The sequence below is a fragment of the Dipodomys spectabilis genome, unplaced genomic scaffold (assembly GCF_019054845.1).
Source record: "Dipodomys spectabilis isolate Male_0828 unplaced genomic scaffold, ASM1905484v1 ptg000002l, whole genome shotgun sequence".
NCBI lineage: Eukaryota > Metazoa > Chordata > Mammalia > Rodentia > Heteromyidae > Dipodomys > Dipodomys spectabilis.
The window spans coordinates 21,342,357-21,364,433 of record NW_024870679.1 but is presented as its reverse complement, the minus strand read 5'-3'; the positions used below and the strand labels follow the sequence as shown (position 1 = coordinate 21,364,433).

At 37.2% G+C, this 22,077-nt stretch overlaps 1 protein-coding gene across 1 annotated transcript; it reads left to right on the top strand.

The window, feature by feature from the left end:
- Positions 1-10,329: 10,329 nt before the first annotated feature.
- On the top strand, positions 10,330-21,521 carry Rpf1 (ribosome production factor 1 homolog). The gene is made up of 9 exons (XM_042677106.1): positions 10,330-10,598; positions 12,041-12,097; positions 13,458-13,538; positions 15,389-15,484; positions 16,044-16,197; positions 18,926-19,008; positions 19,735-19,916; positions 20,365-20,491; positions 21,291-21,521. The coding sequence occupies exons 1-9, from the start codon at positions 10,368-10,370 to the stop codon at positions 21,330-21,332; spliced, it is 1,053 nt and encodes a 350-aa protein (XP_042533040.1). The 5' UTR covers positions 10,330-10,367; the 3' UTR covers positions 21,333-21,521.
- Positions 21,522-22,077: the final 556 nt, after the last annotated feature.

The window sequence follows — 22,077 nt, the reverse complement described above, 5'->3', positions numbered from 1 at the left end:
TTCATTTACTTAGAAACAGATTGGTGTTAAGGGCAATTTAAATAATTTATCCTCTCACCAATAAACCTTCAAGTTCAGATAACGCTGGTGGCATGTGAAATTTTTTCCTGTTTTTTAAAGCATGCTGGTTAATCAGTAATGGGTATATAATTCAAGTTTATTTGAGAATTTCCAAATCATCACTTTATTTCTCTGGGAAGATGCTTACAAACTCACTTATTTCTGTAGTTTTTAATTACACATTATTTACCTTTATTTTGAAAGTTCATTCATAAGTAAACTAAAATTACTACCTATGAAAAGTTAATTTCTATTTGAGCATATTCGGGACAAAATGTGGGGATGTTTTAGAGATTAAGAGAAATGTGTTGCCTTGGTAAGAGTCTTAGGTCGAATGGAATTTAAAATCTAAAAGGATTTTAAGACAAAAAAAAGAATGAACCAGATGGGACCTTGGTTGTTTTATTTCTTGGTAGTACCAGGGTTTGAACTTAGGACTACATGCTTGCTAAGCTAGTGCTCTGCTGCTTGAACCACATCTCCAGGGCTTTGTGCTGTGATTATTTTAGGATAGAGTCTTGCTTTTTGCCAGACTGGTCAAGATCATGATCTTTCTGTTTATGTCCCTTGGGTCAACAAACGCATACCACAACACTCAGCTTTTTCTATGGAGATGAGGGTTTCACAAACATTTGTCCCCAAGGTATTCTATAACTATCATCCTCCAACTGGGATGACAGATATACATCACTGTGCTCAGCTATTAGTCAAGAAGAGGTCTCTCAAACCTTTTGCCTGGGATGCCTTGGAAACATGATCCTCCAATCTCTGCCTCTTGAGTAGCTATGATTACAGGCATGAGTCATTGGCACCAGGATTCATTGTACTTTTTAATAGCAGAAAATCATCTGAGAGATATGACAATTTGTTGGAAACATTACAGAATTTGAAGGGAAAATTTATCAGCACACTTGAAGGCAGTGATCAGCAGCAAAAGAAGATTATTTTCAAATTGGTAACCCGCTGACTTTAGTCCCTTCAATCACCTGATTTCACACTCAACTACAGAGATACTTAATTCTGAGCTTTCAGACCTCACACACACTACAGCCAGAGAACGGTTTAAAACACATTGATCACATCCTGCACCTACCTACACTCTTCAATGGATTTACCCTCAATATACCCAGAATGAAGATCTATGTTCTTTACCAATGGCCCCAAATGCCATCATAATTCATGGACCCTCCTTCCTCTTTTCTGCTTTCCATCCACACTGGTTTCTCTGAGCCTAATGTACACAACGTTCAGCTTCTACATATGTTGTTTCTCCTGCCCATACACTCTTTCTATCCTTCCTTCCACTTTCAAGTCTATAAGAGTTCAGCTTCTAACTAGATGAGTCACTTCCATAGGAGAGTAGTTCCAGAACGTGGCAGGTGTCTCCTTGTTACACACATTCGGGGGTACAGCATACTATCTTCAAAATACCCATTATAATAATTTATGTAACTGTTGAATGTCTGTTTTCTCCACTAGTCTTTTTTTTTGTGGGGGGGGGGGGTCCGGTTGTAGGGCCTGAATTCTGGGCCTGGGTGCTGTCCCTCAGCTCTTCAGCTCAAGGCTAGCACTCTACCACTTGAGCCACAGCACCACTTCCGGCTTCTTTCTTTTTGCTTATGTGGTGCTGAGGAATTGAACCCAGGGCCTCAAGCATGCAAGGCAAGCGCTCTACCACTGAGCCACTTCCCAGCCCTTCTCCACTAGTCTTAAAGAAGAGCCTGAGTATTTTTAACTTCTCTTTGTATTCTTGGTAACTAGTGCATTAGCTAACAGTGAGAATGCACACACGAACTATTTGAAATATAAACTAATGAATAAATACATAAATAAATAAAGTTACTGAATACATAAATAAGTGAATTTATCTGGGGCAACACTGATCTCTTATCTTCAGTATCAACAGTAAATGAGGTTGAGTTAGCACTCAGCTTGAACTCGTCCATCAGGGTTTTTGCTTCTTTAAATATCTTTTGATTATATTAATACACTATAAATAACAAGAGTTATTTCATTAAAACATACTGACGGCTAGACAGAGGGAGTAAAGAGCTGTTTCACACATCATCAAATCACCCCCAACAACCCCATGAGCTAGTTGCTGCTTTTTTACAGAAGAAAGGAACAGGAGCCAAGAGATGTTAAGGGACTGTTTGAGATCACACAGTTAACTGGGGTGAGCTGATATTTGAATACAATCTGATTAACTAAAACCCATATGCTCTGAACATAATAATGCATTGCTTCCCAAGCACAGGGGTATATCTCTTTCCTTAATACCACAGTACTTATAGAACAACTATTTGGTTTGTGCAATCTTCTGATCCCTGCAGAAATGGACCAGTGCTATTTAAATACCTGATTGAGATAATGACTTCATAAGTGTTTTGCTTCTGAATCAGATTTTAAATTCTGGGCAGAGAAACTCCATGTTGTCTTCTTCAGTTTCCTCATGGATACTGTACATTTGTGAGTGCTCAGAAATATTTTGGGGAAGGTATAAATGATTATGAAATAATCTTATTTAATAGTATATGGATGGAATATGCTGTAATAACTAAATACATTTCAAGAGTTGAAAAGACACCCTAAGTCCTTAATTAGGATTATCTCTGTGGATCAATACCCTATCTCCTATTTCAATGTGATAGTATGATTGTACCATGTGCCTTAGGAAGACATTGCACACTGTAATGTACCTCATGAGAACAAACTACATGACCTCTCTACATTAGATGTTACTTTCACAACAAATGCAGAAATGCTCGTGTCAGCTTTGAGAATAAGTATATCTTTAATCAAATATGTGAAGCATGCTGGACACAACATTTTACAGAAGGCTCAAAGACAGTTTTCTAGAGGTTCAACAGCCATATGGAGATAATACTGTGCATCTTGATTATTTTTTTTTTTTACTTAAGAATTTTATTGTAGGGGTGGGAAGGTGGCTCAGTGGTAGAGCGCTTGCCTTGCATGCCTGAGGCCCTGGGTTCGATTCCTCAGCACCACATAAGCAAAAAGAAAAAAGCCAGAAGTGGCATTGTGGCTAAAGTGGTAGAGCGCTAGCCTTGAGCTGAAGAGCTGAGGGACAGCACCCAGGCCCAGAGTTCAGGCCCCACGACCGGACCCCCCCCCACAAAAAGAATTTTATTGTAATCAAATAGTTATAAAATTTATCTGTTACATTGTCTTTAAGCGAGATTGCATATTAACCACAATGGCTGAAGGGTTTTTCATTTCTATATGGCATCTTGATTATTTAAAACAAACAAAGTGAACAATATGAAAGAAATAAGTAACTTTGTGCTCAGCTCAAAACTGATTCTAGAAATATTAACTTCAGCACGAACTATTCACCTTCAGTCTTGTGTATTTCATGTGGATGATTTGAATTTTTTGATATTCTGGTTTCTACTGACAAATTCTGCATTTTGACAAGTTTTGATGAAGTCTATTCACTCTAGACAATTTATGCAAACCTAACTTGAATAGTTGATTTTGACTTTCTCTTCTTGAGTTCCTAGAACTGTCCTGATTAAAATTTAAAATATAATTACAGGTAGCACATTGAGTCAGTCAGTTAGTCAGAGATCTGAGCTCTGTGAATGCCTACTTCCTGCAGCCCTCTGCCTTAAGTGCTCTGGGGGAGGGCGGGGGAGGATGGGAACAGTCACCATGAAATGATTTAAGGATTATTATTAAAACAGTATATCACCAAGTGCAAAGTGCTTGTGTAGAAATGCTATATATAAAAGTTCAAGCACAGAGTAATGGAAGCACTTCCTTTAGTTGTCTACCTATATAATTTAGCAAATGTCTTTTATAGCTTTCAGTAGCTTTGTGGGCATCTAACAAAACAAATTAAAATTGTTGGTCTAGCTATGGATAGACAGACTGAGTTGGTGCAGAGCAGTCCTTTAATTTTTCTGACCTGGCAATACTTAAAGGGCTTTGCTAAGTGTACCATCATAGAGAAGTATTTTGTAAAGAAATATTTTACTTGGGAATAGTTTTAAATGTACAGAAATATTATAAAAACAACACGGGCATATATGTATACATACATATATATATATATATATATCCTTCCCAAGTCCCTCCCAATATTAACATCTTACATTGTCATAAATACATTTTTAAATTAAGAGCCAACATTACTATATTACAATTAAATAAATTTTGGATAAATAATATTTCAAATTTTATCCTTTTTCTACTAGGGGTTTGTTTACCTGTTCCAGAGTTCAACCCAGGACAGCAATTGCATTTATCAGAAAGAGACTTCAAAGACTCAGCAGTAGGACTAAGATTGAAAAATCAGTTTCTGGGCAATGCAGCTAATTAGGGTTAGATATTAATGTGAGTAGTAAAAAAAAAAGGATTCAAGAATCATCTAGATAACCAGAATATCAAAATTTTAACTTTAAAGAAAAAGACATATTTTTATAGTACCATTAATTGAACGTATTTACCTACAGGTAGTAATTATTCCAAATTTTGCCATTAATTGCAATTTTTATAGTATGTCCATAATGCCATGTTGCTATAATAATTCTTTCGGTATTATCGAGATTTTTCTGCATGAAACATGGACAGAGTCTGATTTGGTAACTAAATCTGCTCATCAGGGAAGACTAATTTAGACACCAGAGAAACAAACCCCTTAAATATTTGCTTGGGAGTGTCATAAAATGATAGCAAATCAAGACTATTTGGTCTTTATCTTGGGTATAAATCGGGATCACCTGGAAGGCTTCTTCAATTATGAATATCTAAGTGCCATCCCTAGAGCCTCTGGTTCATAGGCCCAGCTAATGTGAATTCTCCTCATCTGGGAACTATGCAAGAATCACTGTTTTAGATCTTCCCTGAGCCAGCCTTTATGAATACTTGAGTAAAAGAAAAAGCCTTTTTTTGCAAGGTTTAATTGTAATATTTTACTATTCCTAATATCAATATGTTGCCTATTGGTCACGTCAGACAGGGATAAGGGATAGGAAGCATGTTAAATCTTACTTCACTCATGTGCAAAGACTAAATTAGAAAGAGAAACCAATCCATTTCTCATAATGTACTTTTACTAGTTTGTCTTACTTTCAGGCAATAAATCACTTTTTAAAAATAGTAAAAACAAAGCTGGGTGTTGGTGGCTCATGTCTGTAGGCTTAGCTACTCAGGAGGTTGAAATGTGAGGACTGAGGTTTGAAGATTGCTGGGGTAGGAAGGACTGTGAGGCTCTTATCTCCAATTAACCACCGAAAAAAAGTCAGTGGAGTTGTGGCTCAAATAGTAGAGCCCTAGCCTTGAGCACCAAAAAGCTCAGGGACAGTACCCACGCCCTGAGTTCAAGACTCAAAACTGACATGCACTCAAAAATAATAGTAATAATAATAAAGCACTGTTTTTAAAAACCAGAAAATACTGTTTAAAACTAATCAGAGCAGGTGATGGTGGCTCACGACTATAATCCTAGATACTCAGGAGACTGAGATCTGAAGATCATGGCTCAAAGCCACCCTGGGCAGGAAAGTCCGTGAGACTTATCACCAATTAACCACCAGAAAACCGGAGGTGGCATTGAGGCTTTAGTGGTAGCTGAAGAGCACAAGGACAGCACCCAGACCCAGAGTTCAAGCCCCATGACTGAAAAAAAAAATCAGAATACTTTTGGCCTCCAAAACGGTCTCTAATTGATGAATAAAGTAATTGATCTGTGAGAAGACTATAAACATACATTATCTTGGACAGTGCTTTTCTTTCTTTCTTTCTTTCTTTTTTTTTTTTGTCGGTAATGAGGCCTGAACACTGGTCCTGGGTGCTGTCCCTCAGGTCTTCAGCTCAAGGTTATCACTCTACCACTTGAGCCACAGCGCCACTTCCTTTTTTTTTTTCTGCTTATGTGGTGCTGAGGAATCAAACCCAGGGCCTCATGCATGCAAGCACTCTATCACTGAGCCACCTTCCCAGCCCCGCAGCCCTCAATCTTCAATGTTTATCTACCTAGGGGTCTTTCAGTTGGTAGACTTCTGAAATTCTGTATTTCCACTAAGCATCCGTTTGTGCCCCCATGTTTTATACATCAAGTAGCTCAAAAGGCCTTTTGCAAGGTTTTAGCAAAATACAATTTAGTCTAGTATCTAGAGATCTCTGGAATTTCCTAGCATATTTCAGTCACAAACAAATGCAACTGACTAGGACAGATATTGGGATTGACCGCTTTCTATCCTGAACTCTAGGACTTAGAATAAAAGAGGATCATTTTAGGGAAGCACAATCAACAAATTCTTCCTGTAGCTGAGAATGAACTTTTCTTTATCACTAATCCCTACGAGTTCAGTCCAATGACAGTCTAGTAAGTAGCAGTGACATACTAAGGGAAACAGGGAAGGTAGGAGAGTAATCCAATTCTCCATACCACCACTTTTAATGCTGATCTCATTAACACATCTTCTGTTCCTCAGACTGTTCTTTATTTCTTTACCTTTCCCTCTCTAGGAGAAGCCCTTCCCCTCAATTTTTTTCGTGATGATAATAGCAGGAAAGAATGAACTTTATTTTTCTCCCTAAATGAAGCTTAACTTTCTTTCCATTTTCTATGGAGTTAAACCAGCATCATCTTAGACCTTTTCATCCACAAAGGAAAAAAGGATAAAGAGACTTTTATCTATTTCATTTCTTTGCTATAAAGGAGAACAAACATTTATTGACTACCTGTAGTTTAATAATAAAGGCTGAAAGATACATTTTCTGTAGTGAGTTAGAAAAAGAGAAAAACCTTCATTAGGAACTTTGATTCTCCATTAGAACCTATCATACAGTGAAGTGTGGCTTGCACAATGAACACCGAGTAGTAAGAAGGAATCTCAAAGCACTCATACTGATTTCAGAAGTAGAGTCCCAGACTATATTAAAACTTTATGCTAAGATTATTCTTGTTAATTAATGACAGGAATATAAAGTAAGCCTATTTTTAAAGATTCACAGACAAAACAAGGTAAGAGAGCGAGATCTCAGCCTGATAAAGAGCTCTGAAAATTTACATCAATAAGAGACCCATAAATCTCACTCCCTAAACCCTTCCTCTACACTGTGTTGTAGTAGAGGTAACTTCAACTTCAGAAACACCAGTTAGAGAGCCAAATATTACAAAGATGTAACAAGAAAATCCTTGGATAAGTTCACACAACACTAACCTTTAAGAGATGATATTTGATTGTGGGTATTGATTTTTCTAGTGAGAAATTTGGGACACATGAAAATGCATATGTGGAAATTATGTGTATATTTCATGTAAATAGTATCATATAAGCATGAACATATTAACATGTCAACATTAAATTCCTGTTTATCTAAACAGCTCATTTTATTGGTAAGGATAGAGCTACTTGGAAAACATAGTGTCATTGTGTCATGGCAATCTTAAAATCTACTGAAAAAGTTAGATGCCTGAAGAAAATGTTGAGAAATGAAAAAAAGAATCTGAAGATCTATCTATAGATTTCCTAATATAGTTTGGGTTTTTGAAAAGGCCAGCACATGTATAATATTATTTGCTAGTGAGGATTACAACTTACTATACAATTATTCCTCAGATTTTTCAATGTTTTCATTGACTTTTGCATGGGAGATGGTGTAATGTCTCTAATGTCTCCTCATAAAATGGTATTAATTCTATTCTGATTTTTATTTTGTTCTTTTTTGGGGGTTATATTTAAGGTGTACAACTTATTTGTTGTACATGTGTATTATACTCTAAATTATCAAGTTAATAATGTAGCACCTCACAGATACTCTAGTGTGTGTGTGAGAGAGAACTCTAATGTACATGGGAGCAAAGGTTTGTGTGTCCAAGACACAGCACCAGCCTATAGCACTATTGAGAAGTGGTGAAATTTTTAAGATATAGGGACTGATGCAAGAAATTTTGGTTCCTAGATTTGTGTTCTTGGGACTCAGTTCTTTCCTTTCTTGGGTCCCAACAGCTGTGAGTTAAGCAGGCTGCTCTACCATGCATTCCTGGCCATAATATGGTGCTTCATCACAAGCTCAAAGCAAAGGGAACAAATGATCATTAACTGAAACTTCTAAAACTGTAAACCAAAATAAACTTTATTCTTTTTTATTATTTCAGGTATTTTGTCACACTAAGAGAAATTCCTTGACTAACATCTTCTTGTTCTCCCTTTCCTCAGCCTTCTAGTAAACACTATTCTACTCTACTTCATGAGTTCAGTTGATTTATATTCACACAATAAGATCATATACTACTTCTTTAGTTGTGACCAACTTATTTCCTCCTTACCCATCCATGTTGTCATAAATGGCAGGATTAACTTCATTTTTGAAACTATCTCATTGTCTCTATACAGCACTTTATGCATTTCTTACTGATGAAATTTAAATTGTTAAATGTTAAATAACTAAACAAGTCATTAAGATATGGGGCATTGGGAGAGATTCCAGAAACAAACTATAATGAGTATCATTAAATTCAAATTTTCAAAATTGTTTTTGTGACTTCATCAGAATAAGCATTTTGTTATGAGCATAGAAATCCCTTAATCAAACACGTTAATGAATCTAGTACATGAAGGTAAATGAAGTATATGAAAACAGCATCATGAAACTCATCAGACACTGCTTAAAAGTTGAAGGAGAAGAGATGAGGGATAATGGAATATAAGAAAGGGTATAAACTTGTTCAGAATATACTGTACACATAAACGGAATTATCACAATGAGACTCCCTTGTACACTAATGTATGCTAGTAAGAATAGTAAAAAAAAAAATTGGTGAAGGAAGAAGGAAAGTGGTTCAAGTAACAGAATGGTTGCCCCAAAAGCATGAGATTCTGATTTCAAATCCCTGTAGTGTTAAACAAAACAGAAAAAAAAAATTTTGTTCTGTATTCATCTTAGGCCAAATTTATTCTTCAGTATAGACTGGTTTCTACCAAATTTACTTTGGTTTGACAGACTACAAGCTTTCAAAATATTTTTGTATCCAGGTAGTGGTGGCTCATGCCTGTAATCCTAGATACTCAGGAGGCTGAGATCTGAGGATTGTGGTTCAAAGCCAGCCCGAGCAGGAAAACTCCGTGAGACTTCACTTAGCCACCAGAAAACCGGAAGTGGCACTGTGGCACAAGTGGTAGTGTGCTCGCCTTGAACTGAAGAGCTGAGGGACAGCACCCAGGCCCAGAATTCAGGCCCCATGACAGACAAATATATATGTATATATCTATATATCTATATCTATATATATGTATATATCTATATATATACATAGATATATATTTTTGTAGTCTATATTATTTCAGATGACAGTATTTCTGTCTGTCATGCCTTTTCTCTTCTTACTGCCCTACTCCCCTTCCCTATTTTTGGTGTGATTATCCCTGTTTGAATAAAATGTATGAGATGGCATGGTGTAGTACATTAAATTCACATATAATTTCAAACTCAATACCTTTAAATGCATCTTTCTCTTTTTATTGTATTGTTACAATTAAATATTAATTTTTGGATCTAAACATAATAGCTTGAATTTTTAAATCACAATTTTGGAGTGGTAGCCTATAAGGTTAACGATGGGATTTATATTCTGGAAAAGAGAGCTGATGGCTATCAACATCCTGTTTTTAAGAGAATTAAAATAGGTGCAAACATGAAGCATCAACACAGTACTACATCATCAAAATGTTCAAGCTAAAGGACTAGGTGCGGTGACTCAGGACTAATCCCAGCTGTTAACTGGGAGGCAGAGAGAGGAAGATTATAGGTTTGAGGCCAACCTGGTGTGTGTGTGTGTGTGCATTTGGGGAGCGGGGAGAGGGATTGGTGAGATCCTATGTCAAAGAACAAGCCAGGAGTGGTGGTGCATGCCTGTGAATCCAGCAGACAGGTGGATTTATCATGTATTTAACTGCTTAAAGTTATAACTGTTAAAGTTGTTAAGAATTGAAATAGCTGAAGTTAAAAGGGCTGGAGGCAGGGATCAAGTGTTCGGGGTGTTCGTACAAGTGCAAGGCTGGGAACTAAAACACCTGTGAGCTCACTTGGGGCCAGGGTTGCTTTGCTCTAGTCTGCTGCAGAGCGTGGATAGCAGACACTCAAGGGACGCATCTCCTTTTCACTATTCACACAGCGAGGCTTTCCTCAAGCCTCGTCTTCAGCCCTCCCCTCTCAAGGTCTGAAAGTCACCACGCCACTTTTTCCGAAACGTCGCGACCCCGGAAGTAAACACGCCCGGGTCAGAGAGGAAAGGCACTTCCGGTTCCGTCCAGCGGCCTAGGAGCAAACACAACATGGCGAAGGCCGGCGGGACGAGTGGCGGTGGCGGAAAGAAAAGCCTCAAAAGGAAAGCCGCTGCCCAAGAACCTCAGGAGGCTACGGTCGTCGCTGGAGATGCGGCGACGGAAAACGGGGTCCCGCCGCCGAAGGCAGCAGCCTTTCCGCCAGGCTTCAGCATCTCAGAGATCAAGAACAAACAGCGACGACATCTGATGTTCACGCGGTGGAAGCAGCAGCAGCGGAAGGTGAGGCGGGCGCTGGCGGCGGCCCGGCGCATGCGCCGTCTGCCCGCGCCAGGCCCGCTGGGGCGCGCGGGCCAGTGCGCGCTTTGCCCGGGGGCTGGGTGGGTGGCGGGTACGTGGGTTGCTCGCTCTTCGCGTTTAGGTCAAGGGCTTCCCCTCCTGGCCAGCTTCCTCCCGGCGTCCTGTCACAGGTCCTGCTCTGCCCCACTACCTAGACGGCAAATCTGAAATCCTCTTTGTTTTGCCCAGTTTACCCAACTTTGGTTCATCTGCATAATATGTTGTCACCCAAGCATTCCATGAACTTGGTGAATACATGCGTTTCCCACAGAAACTTAGTGAAGTCTGTCAAGTTTCTGCTAATAGCATCTGCTTCTTACCACCGTCTACCCACACTTCTCTGGGAAGGAAGCATACACTGACTGTAGAGAGCTTTAACCGACTTGCCTACAGTCACAGTGCTCCTTTGGGGCAAATTGCAATTGGAAGAAAGTATTTGAGTGTTTTGGGAAATCATAAAAGCATGGACATAATATCCTTTGTGTGCTTATTTACTTATTCAAACTAGAAGCCTTGACACTAAATCTTACAAATGTGTCAAGGTATTACTGGAGTACAGAGGAGGGACAGGTGGCCCATTGTGATGTGCTAGTAATGGAAGGGAGGAATCCCTCCATGACTTCTTAGGACTCGGCTTTCTCCCCGAGACCTGATGGATTGACAGTCAGTAGGCACTAAGAAAAAAAATATATTTTCTATTGTGAATCAAGTATTCTGTCTTGAATTCAGAAAATAAAGATTTGTAGCAAATTAATCCTAATCAACCTTTCAAGTTCTTACTAATCTTAAGAGCATATTTTGATTATAAGATATGAGAATGACCTAGTGATGATTTTATGGCAAACAACCTGAAAACTCATTTCCCGTTTCTGTTTATTTTTAGTGCTTTCCAAGAGAAGCAGTCCTTACCCATCATCCTCTTTAGGTACAAACATTAAGGAAAAACAAAACTTTTACATATGTTTGGATACACATTTTGCATTGCTATTCATTAATTTGAAGCTTTGTAGAAAAGTTAAAACCAGAGAAAGTTCAAGCTAGATAAATTTTTTTGAAGAAGCAAGATTTTTGTTAAGTAAACCTTATTGGTTAGATTGCTTATTTGCCTTATAGTAACTTAACTATACATATTTTATATCTGGGTGGGTTTGGTGATATATGCCTATAATTCTAGTACTGGGAAGGTAGAAGGTAGAGAGTTTATACTATTCCGAACTACATTTAAAAAAATAATAAAGTGAAATTAAAACATATTTGGATGGTTATTTTAATAGATTACAGAGCTTTCCCAGTCGAAATATTCATGAGTAAATTGTAGCTTCAATACATGTTTGTGATGGAAGTGGTGGTTTCTTAATATTCTTCTTTTGTTTATAACCCCTTAGGAAAAGTTGGCAGCTAAGAAGAAGCTTAAAAAAGAGAGAGATGCTCTTGGTGATAAGGTAAATAAAAATATTAACTATTAAATAATGTTTTCTGACATTGATTACTTCTAACATTTATAAAATATGTTTAAAAGGCCAGGCACTGGTGGCCCACATCTGTAATCCTAGCTACTCATGGGGCTGAGATCTGAAGATGATGGTTCTAAGCCAATCTGGATAGGGAAGTCTATGAGACTTTTATCTTCAATTAACTACCAAAAAGCCCAATATGGAACTGAGCCTCAAGTGATAAAGCATTAGCCTTGAGTAAAAAAGCTCGGGAACAGTGCCAGGCCCGGAGTCAAGCTCCAGGACCAACAATAAAACTAAAAAACAAACAGAAAGAACTATGAAGTACTTGCACATTGTTGCACAACAAAGTTATTTTTATTTAGTTTCACTTCTTATCCATATTTTTAAGATATGACTTACAGTATTTTAAAAACATAGTTCTTCTACTGGATATCACGTAAGAATAAAGATTTTTTTGAGGAAGGGAAAAAATTAAGAATATATACAAACTAATACTGCTTTTTCATGCATTCTCCTAATAGTATTTGATCAAATCATATGAAATTGCCAATATTATGCTATTTTAACCTATATAATTCTAATATAACATCAAGCAATGTTAATATCGTTAAACATTATTGCGTCAAGCTAATGTTCTATAACGTGCAGTCATTACCCTCTTATTTTAAATCTGCTGTATGTCCAGTGGAAATAATGTTGGGCATTTGTGTAAATGACTCCTACCTTCATTTCTTACTGTAGTAGAGTCTCTAAAGTAGAATTAGTAGGTCACTGGATAAACTTTGGTTATATATTCTGATAGTTTTCTGAAAGTACTGAAACAAAATCACATGCTTTTTACTTTTTTTTTTAGTTGTTGCTTTTTTACTACTTGATATTTTTCTCAATGGTGAATAATTATTGTGATCCTTATATATCTCTGTTTTTTGCTCAATGCTAGTGCTTTACCACCTGAGCTACATCTCTACTTCCAGCTTTTTTTGGTGGTCAGTTGGAAATAACAATCTAATGGACTTCCCTGCCCAGACTGGCTTGAAACTGGGATCTTCAGATCTCAGCTTCCTGCTAGGATTATAGGCTTGAGCCAGTGGTACCCAGCTTCTGCCTGTTTTTAAGCCACTTTGTTTAATTTTAGCCATTCTTCCAGTCATGTGTATGTCTCTGGTCAGATTGCTTGGAAGCAGTATTAATACTAAATATTTTTTTTATTGAGATTGCTAGAGCTGAGATTGATAGTGCTAGTTGCAATGAGTTGAAATGAAGAATAGGATGTGTCTTGGGAAGTATGTTTGTAACTTTAATGTAAATTGATTATTTGTACAACTTAATTCTTTCTTTCATTTAGGCTCCACCAAAACCTGTACCCAAGACCATTGACAACCAACGAGTTTATGATGAAACCACTGTAGATCCTAATGATGAAGAGGTAATGTTAGAAGTCACAAGTGCAACTGCAGACCATCACTGTCATATAATGAACTGATTCTCCTATAATGTTGGCTTATTTCATTTAATACAGATTGTTTCATAACTGACCTTCTTAATAATGCTATGAGAAAATGCAATAAGCACTTTATACAAATGTATTGGGTTTTAGCCTAAGTAATTTTCTGATTTATCTTTTGCCCTCTGAATAGTTGGATTAATATGCTTGCATATATAAGCACCTGCACACTTTTTTGACTCCTTTGGCAATACTGGTGTTTGAATTCAGGGCCTTTGGCTTGTTTGGGAAGTTCTCTACTGGTTTTTTTTTTTTTTTTTTTTTTTTTTTAAATTTTATTTTATTTTATTTGAGAACATACTGTACAGAGGGGTTACAATTACATGGGCAGGATAATGCATACATTTCTTACCAAGCATTGCATCCTCCTCCTTTGTTTACCCTTCACCTCCCTTCCCAGCCTCCCTCCTCCCGCCCACCCAATCATACCCCCCCTCCCTCCCCCCCTTCTCTACTGGTTTAACCTTTTCTTTCTCTCAGTGAAAATTAGACATTTTAGAAAACATACTGTAGAATCTCTGAGCTTTTTTGCTGTTTTGTAACTTACTTGGCCTTCTGATGTGGGATGTATGTCTTGGACAATAGAACTATTTCTTTGATCAGTTTTGCTTTTTGAGTTTTTGGGGGAGGTGCTTTTTTTTTTTTTTGGTGGTTGTTTTGCTTTGCTTTGCTTTTGGGTCTCTTTCTTCCCTCCTTCCCTTTCTTCCTTCCCCTCTTTCTCTTTCTGTCTCTCTTTCATGCTTTCTTTCTTTCTTTCTCAATATTAGCATATGAACTCAGAGCCTTGCCAGGCAAGTGCTCTATCACTTGAATCATGTTTCAAATCCTTTTAATAATTACTCTTTTTTGTTGTTGTTGGTCATGAGGCTTGAACTCAGCACCTGAGCTTAACTGTTCAAGCCTAGCACCCTAGTACTTTGAGCCACAGCAGTTTTCTGGTGGTTAATTGGAGATGAGAGTCTCATAGCCTTTCCTGCGTGGGCTGGCTTTGAATTGGGATCCTCAGATGTCAGCCTACTGAGTCGCTAGGATTCTAGGTGTAAGCCACCAGCACTCAGCTACTTTTTATTATTTTTAATGTATTTCCCTAGGAATTGCTTCTGTGTTTGGACAGCTTAACAGTCAGCCAATGATTAGGCAAGGATTGTCGAGACACCTTAAGCTCCTAAGACATACATACATTTTTCCATCTGAGCTCTGGTTCTAGGAATGCCTTCACAGTTGCAGCCAATTTTCAAGTTTACCTTGCCTCAGTGAATTCTCAGGTCTTCTCCAGCTCACGTGTAAGATTGGTGTCAGTCACCAATTTGGAAGGAAGCTATCTCAGCCCCTCTATGGCTCTGTCACTTCTATGGCTCTGTCACTTCTGGCACCTCTTTAATTTCTTGCTTGTTTTTACCCTGAACTTGGTTTGCAATCCAGGCTTGTGTTACCACCTTCACATCACCATTTACTCTCCTTGTCTTTGAATCTCTCACCTGTGAATCTCAGATTGGTAGTTCTTACTGTCACCCTTAAAGTTGGTTGTTTGAAACAAGCAAATAAGGGAAATAGAAATAGCATAAAGAAGCTTCTAGCTCTTCTTAACCATTTTTCAAAAGGGTACGTGTCTTAGTTTGTGCCTTGAGATGATTTTTGACATTTGTATGCTTGCAGAAAGGAAATCATTCAACCTCTTCACATGATGCCATTAACGTCATTCTATCTTGGTTCTTTAAATCTTGTCAGCTAGGTTGGACAATCCTGTAAAATTCATCTCTTCTCTGTTCTAGGTTGCTTATGATGAAGCCACAGATGAATTTTCTTCTTACTTCAACAGACAAACCTCTCCCAAAATTCTTATCACTACTTCAGATAGACCTCATGGGGTAAAAATGTTGATTATTTCACTTTTTGAGTTAATTTTCTTATATTCTGTGATTTAAAGTATTCTGTTAAGAAGAATTAGGTAATTGCCTTAGATAATGCCTATGATAACCTAAATAAAAGTAGCTAGTGATATGTACGAGTACTAAGCATGACTTCAGGATAACGTTTCACAGCCTCTGTGCTATTAATAATTTGGGCTGGGCAATTCTTTATTATAGTACACTATCTTCATTTTAGGATGTTAGTAGCATTCCCAGGGTCTTATCAGTTAAATGCTAGTGGCAACTACTCCTACTTCTTCTTTCTGCCTCACCATGATAATGTCTCTATAGATGTTGTCATATCTACTTTGGTGGAGCAAAGTCATCTGTTGTTGAGAACTACTGATTTTGACAATCAGCCTTTATTAAAAGATGAGATGTCTGATTTGATTCTTCTCCCAGATTTTTTTCTCTAGTGATAATACTATCTTACAGTAATTATTATTCCTCTCCTATGAGTGTATACTATATAACATTCCTTTTCACTTTTCAGAGATTTTGTTACTTTATTTTATAGAGGACAGTGCGACTTTGTGAACAGCTTTCCACAGTTATACCAGATTCACATGTTTATTATAGAAGAGGACTGGCTCTGAAGAAAATTATTCCACAGTGTATCTCAAGAGACTTCACAGATCTGATTGTTATCAATGAAGATCGTAAAATACCAAGTATCCTAAAAGTTTTGGCTATACTGGGATTTGAACTTAGGGCTTTGCACTTACTAGATAGGTACTTTACCACTTAGGCCAAGGCCCTAGCCTTTCTTGTCTTTAGATATTTTTCAGACAGGTTCTCACATTTTTGTCTAGACTGGCCTTAAACCAAGAACTGATTTTTGCCTCCTAGGAAGTTGGGATTATAGGCAAACACACCCAAGTTGGCAGCCTTGTAGAAGACAGTAACAGTAAAACTTTTGCTATGAGTTTCAGATCTGAAGTAAATAGTGTCAGAAATAACACATTTCTGTTTTGACATGGGATCATATAAAAAATATCTGTTTGTTTTTATTCTTATTTTACTTAGTTATTGAACAGTGTCAGTGAAATCAGTAGCTAAAATGACCAGTTAGATAAGTCAGAATTACTAATCTGAAATTGAGGAATTATGAGATAACAAGAGGACTTTCCCCAACTAATAGGATATACATTCTTTTTATATTAATGGAGAGTAATCATTTTAAATTAATGTTTTAGAAAGCTATATTTTTCAAACGTGATTTTTATGACTTATTTTTCTAGAAACTAAAACTGTATAGCTTGTTCATGTGTTTTGTTGCTTTATTATAATTTGGATTGGCAAAATTAATACACTAAACTAAAATCTTTTAAACTCCTTACTTTTCTAGGAAAAAAACTATTAATATCCTTTTTATAATTGTAAAACCTGTTTTTTGTTTTTTTCATTGGTCATGGGGCTTGAACTCAGAGTCTGAGGGCTGTCTCTGAGCTCTTCTGCTCAAGGCTAGACTTCTAACACTTTGAGCCATAGCTCCACTTCTGGTTTTCTGTGGTTAATTAGGCTTGCTTTGAACTGCAATCTTCAGATCTCAGCCTTCTGGGAAGTAGCTAGGATTTACAGGCATGACCCACCAGCTCCCAGCCTGATTCTCCTTTCTTTTAGCAGTTAACATTGTTTCCAGACTGCTAATAACTAAAGAGCTGGCATTTATCAATACAATAAATATCTTCTTGTTGAACTGAGATATTTCCTAAAGGCACAGAATTTTCACTAATACGATCTATAGCCTTCCAAAAGCTTATAGAGTTTTCTTTGTAAAAATGTATTTTACTTAAAATGTATCCAACTGTTTTGCTTTGCCATACATATTAGACAATTTGTAGGACAAAATGTCAGCCACCTTTTCTCATTACTGAAATAGGCATATTACTCCTGCTTTGCATTATTTAGGCAATAACAGAGCTTCTTGGGTATTGTATGTGCCAGGAAAGCATGTATCTTAGGAGCTGATGAAGTTAGATTTTTGTATACAAACCATAACATAGTAATATTCTAGAAAAGATTCAAGCCTTTGTTTGGCTCTAAAGAAATTACTTTTACATCTAGCCACTTTCTTTTTAATACATGGCTATACTTCATGAAGTTGAACCTTTTGTGAATCTTTAAAAAGAATTCAAATGTTTGCTACTAATCTGTGATGTAGTTGACACTAATTAATGCTTAAATGAAACAGGTTAATTCCAAGAGTTAAAAGAAGTTGTGAAGAAAGGCATTTTCATCGCTCTTCAAGTGATGAGTGCTATAATAAGACCAAAGAAAGCTAATAAGACTTAAACCTTAATTTTGTGCCAAGAGGTGGGACCTGAGCCATTCACTAGTGCCTTATGTCTTTAGTCCTAGCTACTCAGGGCAGAGTGGAAGAATCAAAGTTCAAGGCCAGTTAAGGCAAAGTTCTTGAGATTCATTTCAAAATTAACCAGCAAAAAAAGAGTGGACGTATAACTCGTGTTAGCTTACCTGCGTCTTAAGCACAAGGCTCTTGAGTTCAAAACCTAATACTAGGTTGGGGGGAATATGGGATTTAAAATGGGTTTTTAATAAGTGAAAGAAATAATGCAGATGATCAAAATAGTGTGAGCAAAAAATACATGTTAAGATTGTGATTGCCTATTAGTCAAGAAACAAGTTACTGGGAAACAAAGGATATTTAAAAAGGCAGTTTGTAGCAATATGAGTATTATATGTATGTGTATATATATGTCTTTACAAGATGGGTGAGTCAATAATGACAATAATAAGGAATTAGGTACAGCTTTGGGACTATGAAGGTATCTAGTTCTTCACTTAGCATGTTGAAAAATATGATGTAAAATAGCACAGTTCCAAGTCTCATAGATTATTAGAGAACCAAGGCCTAAATCTAGATAGTTTACAGTCTGTATTAGATATACTTGAAATTGGATATAGGATCAACCTTAGGTAGAAAATCTCCAAGTATCTCAGTAAAAGTATCTCAGTAAAAGTCAGTATAAATAGCCCCTCTCCCCCCGCATATATATTTTAGTTGAAAACCTAGGAACCCCCATTGACAGTAATGCATGGGTATTTATCATTTTAAGAAAAGAAAAAAATTAAGTGAGGCACTCAGGAGGCAGAGGCAAGATTTTGAGGTCCAGGCCAAACTGACCTACATAACAACCAACCAGAGAGGAAAGAAGGATAAGCAAAGAAAAGGGAAGAGGCAGGAACAAAGGAAAGGAAGAGGACTACTCTAGGTTATTTTTTGAAATATTTAGACTGACATGTTTGAGCTTTGGGTATGGAATTAAAAGTTCAGTAAACCCAAAGGAATAAATATCCGCCAACTGATTTTAGGAATCTTTGGACACTAGTTATTTAGATTTAAAATTACAGTTGTTTCTTAACTTTTATGAACAGATGGACTTATTTTGTGTCACTTGCCAAATGGTCCAACTGCTCATTTTAAAATGAGCAGCGTTCGGCTTCGAAAAGAAATTAAGGTGAGTTTTTGGTACTCCTTGATCTCACTTGATTAGAATAGCTTCTAGATTTAATTGATTTTGTAATAATTTGTTCTGATTAAAGCAAGGTTATCTATTGACTATTCTTATGGCGTTATGATCGAGTTATGGCTCATTACTATGAAGCATGTTAATTTTTTATTTTTTTTATTTTTTGTGTCCGGTTGTGGGGCCTAAACTCTGGGCCTGGGCGCTGTCCCTCAGCTCTTTAGCTCAAGGCTAATGCTCTACCACTTGAGCCACAGCGCCACTTCCTGCTTTTTTCTTTTTGCTTATATGGTGCTGAGGAATCGAACTCAGGGCCTCAGGCATGCAAGGCAAGCGCTCTACCACTGAGCCACCTTCCCAGCCCCGAAGCATGTTAATTTATAGTAAGGATTTCCTTTTTTTTTTTCTTCTGGTCATGGGGCTTGCACTCTTCAGCTCACACCTATAATCCTAGCTACTCAGGAGGCTGAGATCTGAGGATCATGGTTCAAAGCCAGCCCTGGCAGGAAAGTCCATGAGACTATTTCCAATTGACCACCAGAAAACTCTAAGTGGCGCTGTAGCTCAAGTGGTGGAGCACTAGCCTTGAGCTGAAGAGCTCAGGGACAGTGCCTGGGCCCAGAGTTCAAATACCACGACCAACAAAAAATAAGTAAAATCTGATTTTAACTGCATTGAGATGGACTTTTGTTAGCTTAAACTGTTTTTTTTTCCTAGAGAAGAGGGAAAGACCCTACTGAACATGTACCTGAAATCATTCTGAATAATTTTACTACACGGCTGGGTCATTCAATTGGACGTATGTTTGCTTCTCTTTTCCCCCATAACCCTCAATTTATTGGAAGGCAGGTTGCTACATTCCACAATCAGCGAGATTATATCTTCTTCAGATTTCACAGGTAAGACATCTATCTTCTTGGATTTTAGTGTCAATATTTATGTTGAAATATTTTCAATATAAACTTTTCTTATGTATTATGACAAATTATTAATGCATTAACCTGTCAGGAATAGTTTGGTGAACCCAACTGTTTTTTTCCCCATGTGGTAGTACTTTGATTTTTTTTTAAACTCAGGGCCTTGTACTTACTAGGCAGGTGTCCTGCTACTCAGCCATGTTTCCATCCCTTTCTTGCATTTTTTTCAGATCTCTCACTTCTTCCAGCATGCACCTGGACTATGATCCTCCTACTATACTTATTATCTAGTCAGGATGTCAGGCACATACATACATTGGTCAAGGGGGTGTGGCAAAGGAATCAGTTTCCTTCCAGGTAGCTAAGATTACAGATCTGAGCCATTGCATCTGGTTCCGCCTGTTACTTAATATTGACTCTGTTTTTGAAGATACATATTCAAGAGTGAAAAGAAAGTGGGAATCCAGGAACTTGGGCCACGTTTTACCTTAAAACTAAGATCTCTACAGAAAGGAACTTTTGATTCTAAATATGGAGAGTATGAATGGGTCCACAAGGTATGTGTTACTTGTTTGAAAACCTATTTAAATAATTTTATTTATTTATTTATTTTGGGTCTGTTTGTGGGGTCTGAACTCTGGGCCTGGGCGCTGTCCCTCAGCTCTTCAGCTCAAGGCTAGCGCTGTACCACTTGAGCCACAGTACCACTTCCGTTTTTTTTTTTTCTTTTTGCTTATGTGGTGCTGAGGAATCGAACCTGAAGCCTCAGGCATGTAAGGCAAGCGCTCTACCACTGAGCCAACTTCCCAGCCCCCTATTTAAATAATTTTAAAAGAAGAAAAAATATACCTTAAACTTTAGGTGTTTAGGCCTTAAGGTATGCTTCTGGAATTTCTTCCCCCATGGGTGAAAAAGAACCAGTCTGATGTGGTATCTTGGCTTCCTGATTAACTGTTAAACAACTTACAGATCAGTGGTTTAAATTGGGACCAGCAGTATCACTGTAGGAATGGTAATTCTTGGGTCCCAGAGGTATTGGACATGGAGAACAGAGCCCAACATTCAGTTTAAGCTTGTGCTACATTGTGTTTCTACGTATTTCTTGAGACCATATTTGGTTTAGAAGGCATCTTAAATCAGAAATGCAAATGTCCATTTTGTAATTCTGTCTAGTAAGTAGTACATACTTAATAAAAGTTACAGGTGTGGAAGTTAACTTGCAACATCTTTATGTCAGATCTAGGATGAGTATTCAGTGATCTCAGAGACAAAACCAGTTTTTCAGTGCAAGTTCTACTTCTGAAAAGCCTTACCCTAAATTGTTCATTATATTTTTTTCTCCTCTCTAATTTTCAGCCACGGGAAATGGATACAAGTCGAAGAAAGTTCCATTTATAAAATACTGGAGGGGTAGTATTAGATTTTGCTGTAAAAACTTATCTTGAACTTGATCAATTATTTGATCTAACATCCTTTTCAAATGGTCTTTCTTGAGTTCATAGGCTAGTCATGTCAAAAATAATGCCATAAGTTCTATTGTATTTTTATTTAGCAAGAACAAATAAAAGTATTTTGGTTATGGGCTTAGAAGTTGTAGTTTCATTTACTAGTACTTAATTCTCTTACTTTAGGGTAACTGAATAAACTGGGATCAAGATTCAGTTTAATTTTCCCATTTGCATACTCAAAGAACTTGGAAGTTAGAAATTACGGGTGATAGATAGCATGTAATTCCTGATTTAATACTAGACAAATTTTGGATCCCAAGTGTCTGGCACACAATCTTAATTAAACTGGAGGTCAAATTTCTAAGGTAATTCTTTGCCTTTCATTAGAAGGTAAAATTTAAAAGCAAAATGATTTATTATGACTTGGAGTTACAAACTACAGAAGCTAACTTTTGGTTCCTCCATTACAACTTTGTTAAATGATGTCATCTGTTAATTGGCTTCTGGATATAACTGGTAATACTAGTACAAAAAGTAGTAGAGGGGTTAGAGGTACAAGAGTAAGGGTGTGGTTCCAATGGTAGAGAACCTGCCAAACAATCCAAGGCTCTGACTTCAGACCCCAGTACAGCTTCCAAACAAAGTTAACTAGAACACTAGAAACCCCTTCCTTATTGAAAACAGAATAATGTACA

What these genes read in the sequence shown, in the direction of transcription:
- Rpf1 (XM_042677106.1), top strand. Translation starts at nt 10,368, where the DNA reads ATGGCGAAGGCCGGCGGGACGAGTGGCGGTGGCGGAAAGAAAAGCCTC. An exon ending in GAGATGCTCTTGGTGATAAG is followed by an intron (nt 12,098 to 13,457) that starts GTAAATAAAAAT and finishes TCTTTCATTTAG; the next exon opens with GCTCCACCAAAACCTGTACC. An exon ending in GGCTTCGAAAAGAAATTAAG is followed by an intron (nt 19,009 to 19,734) that starts GTGAGTTTTTGG and finishes TTTTTTTCCTAG; the next exon opens with AGAAGAGGGAAAGACCCTAC.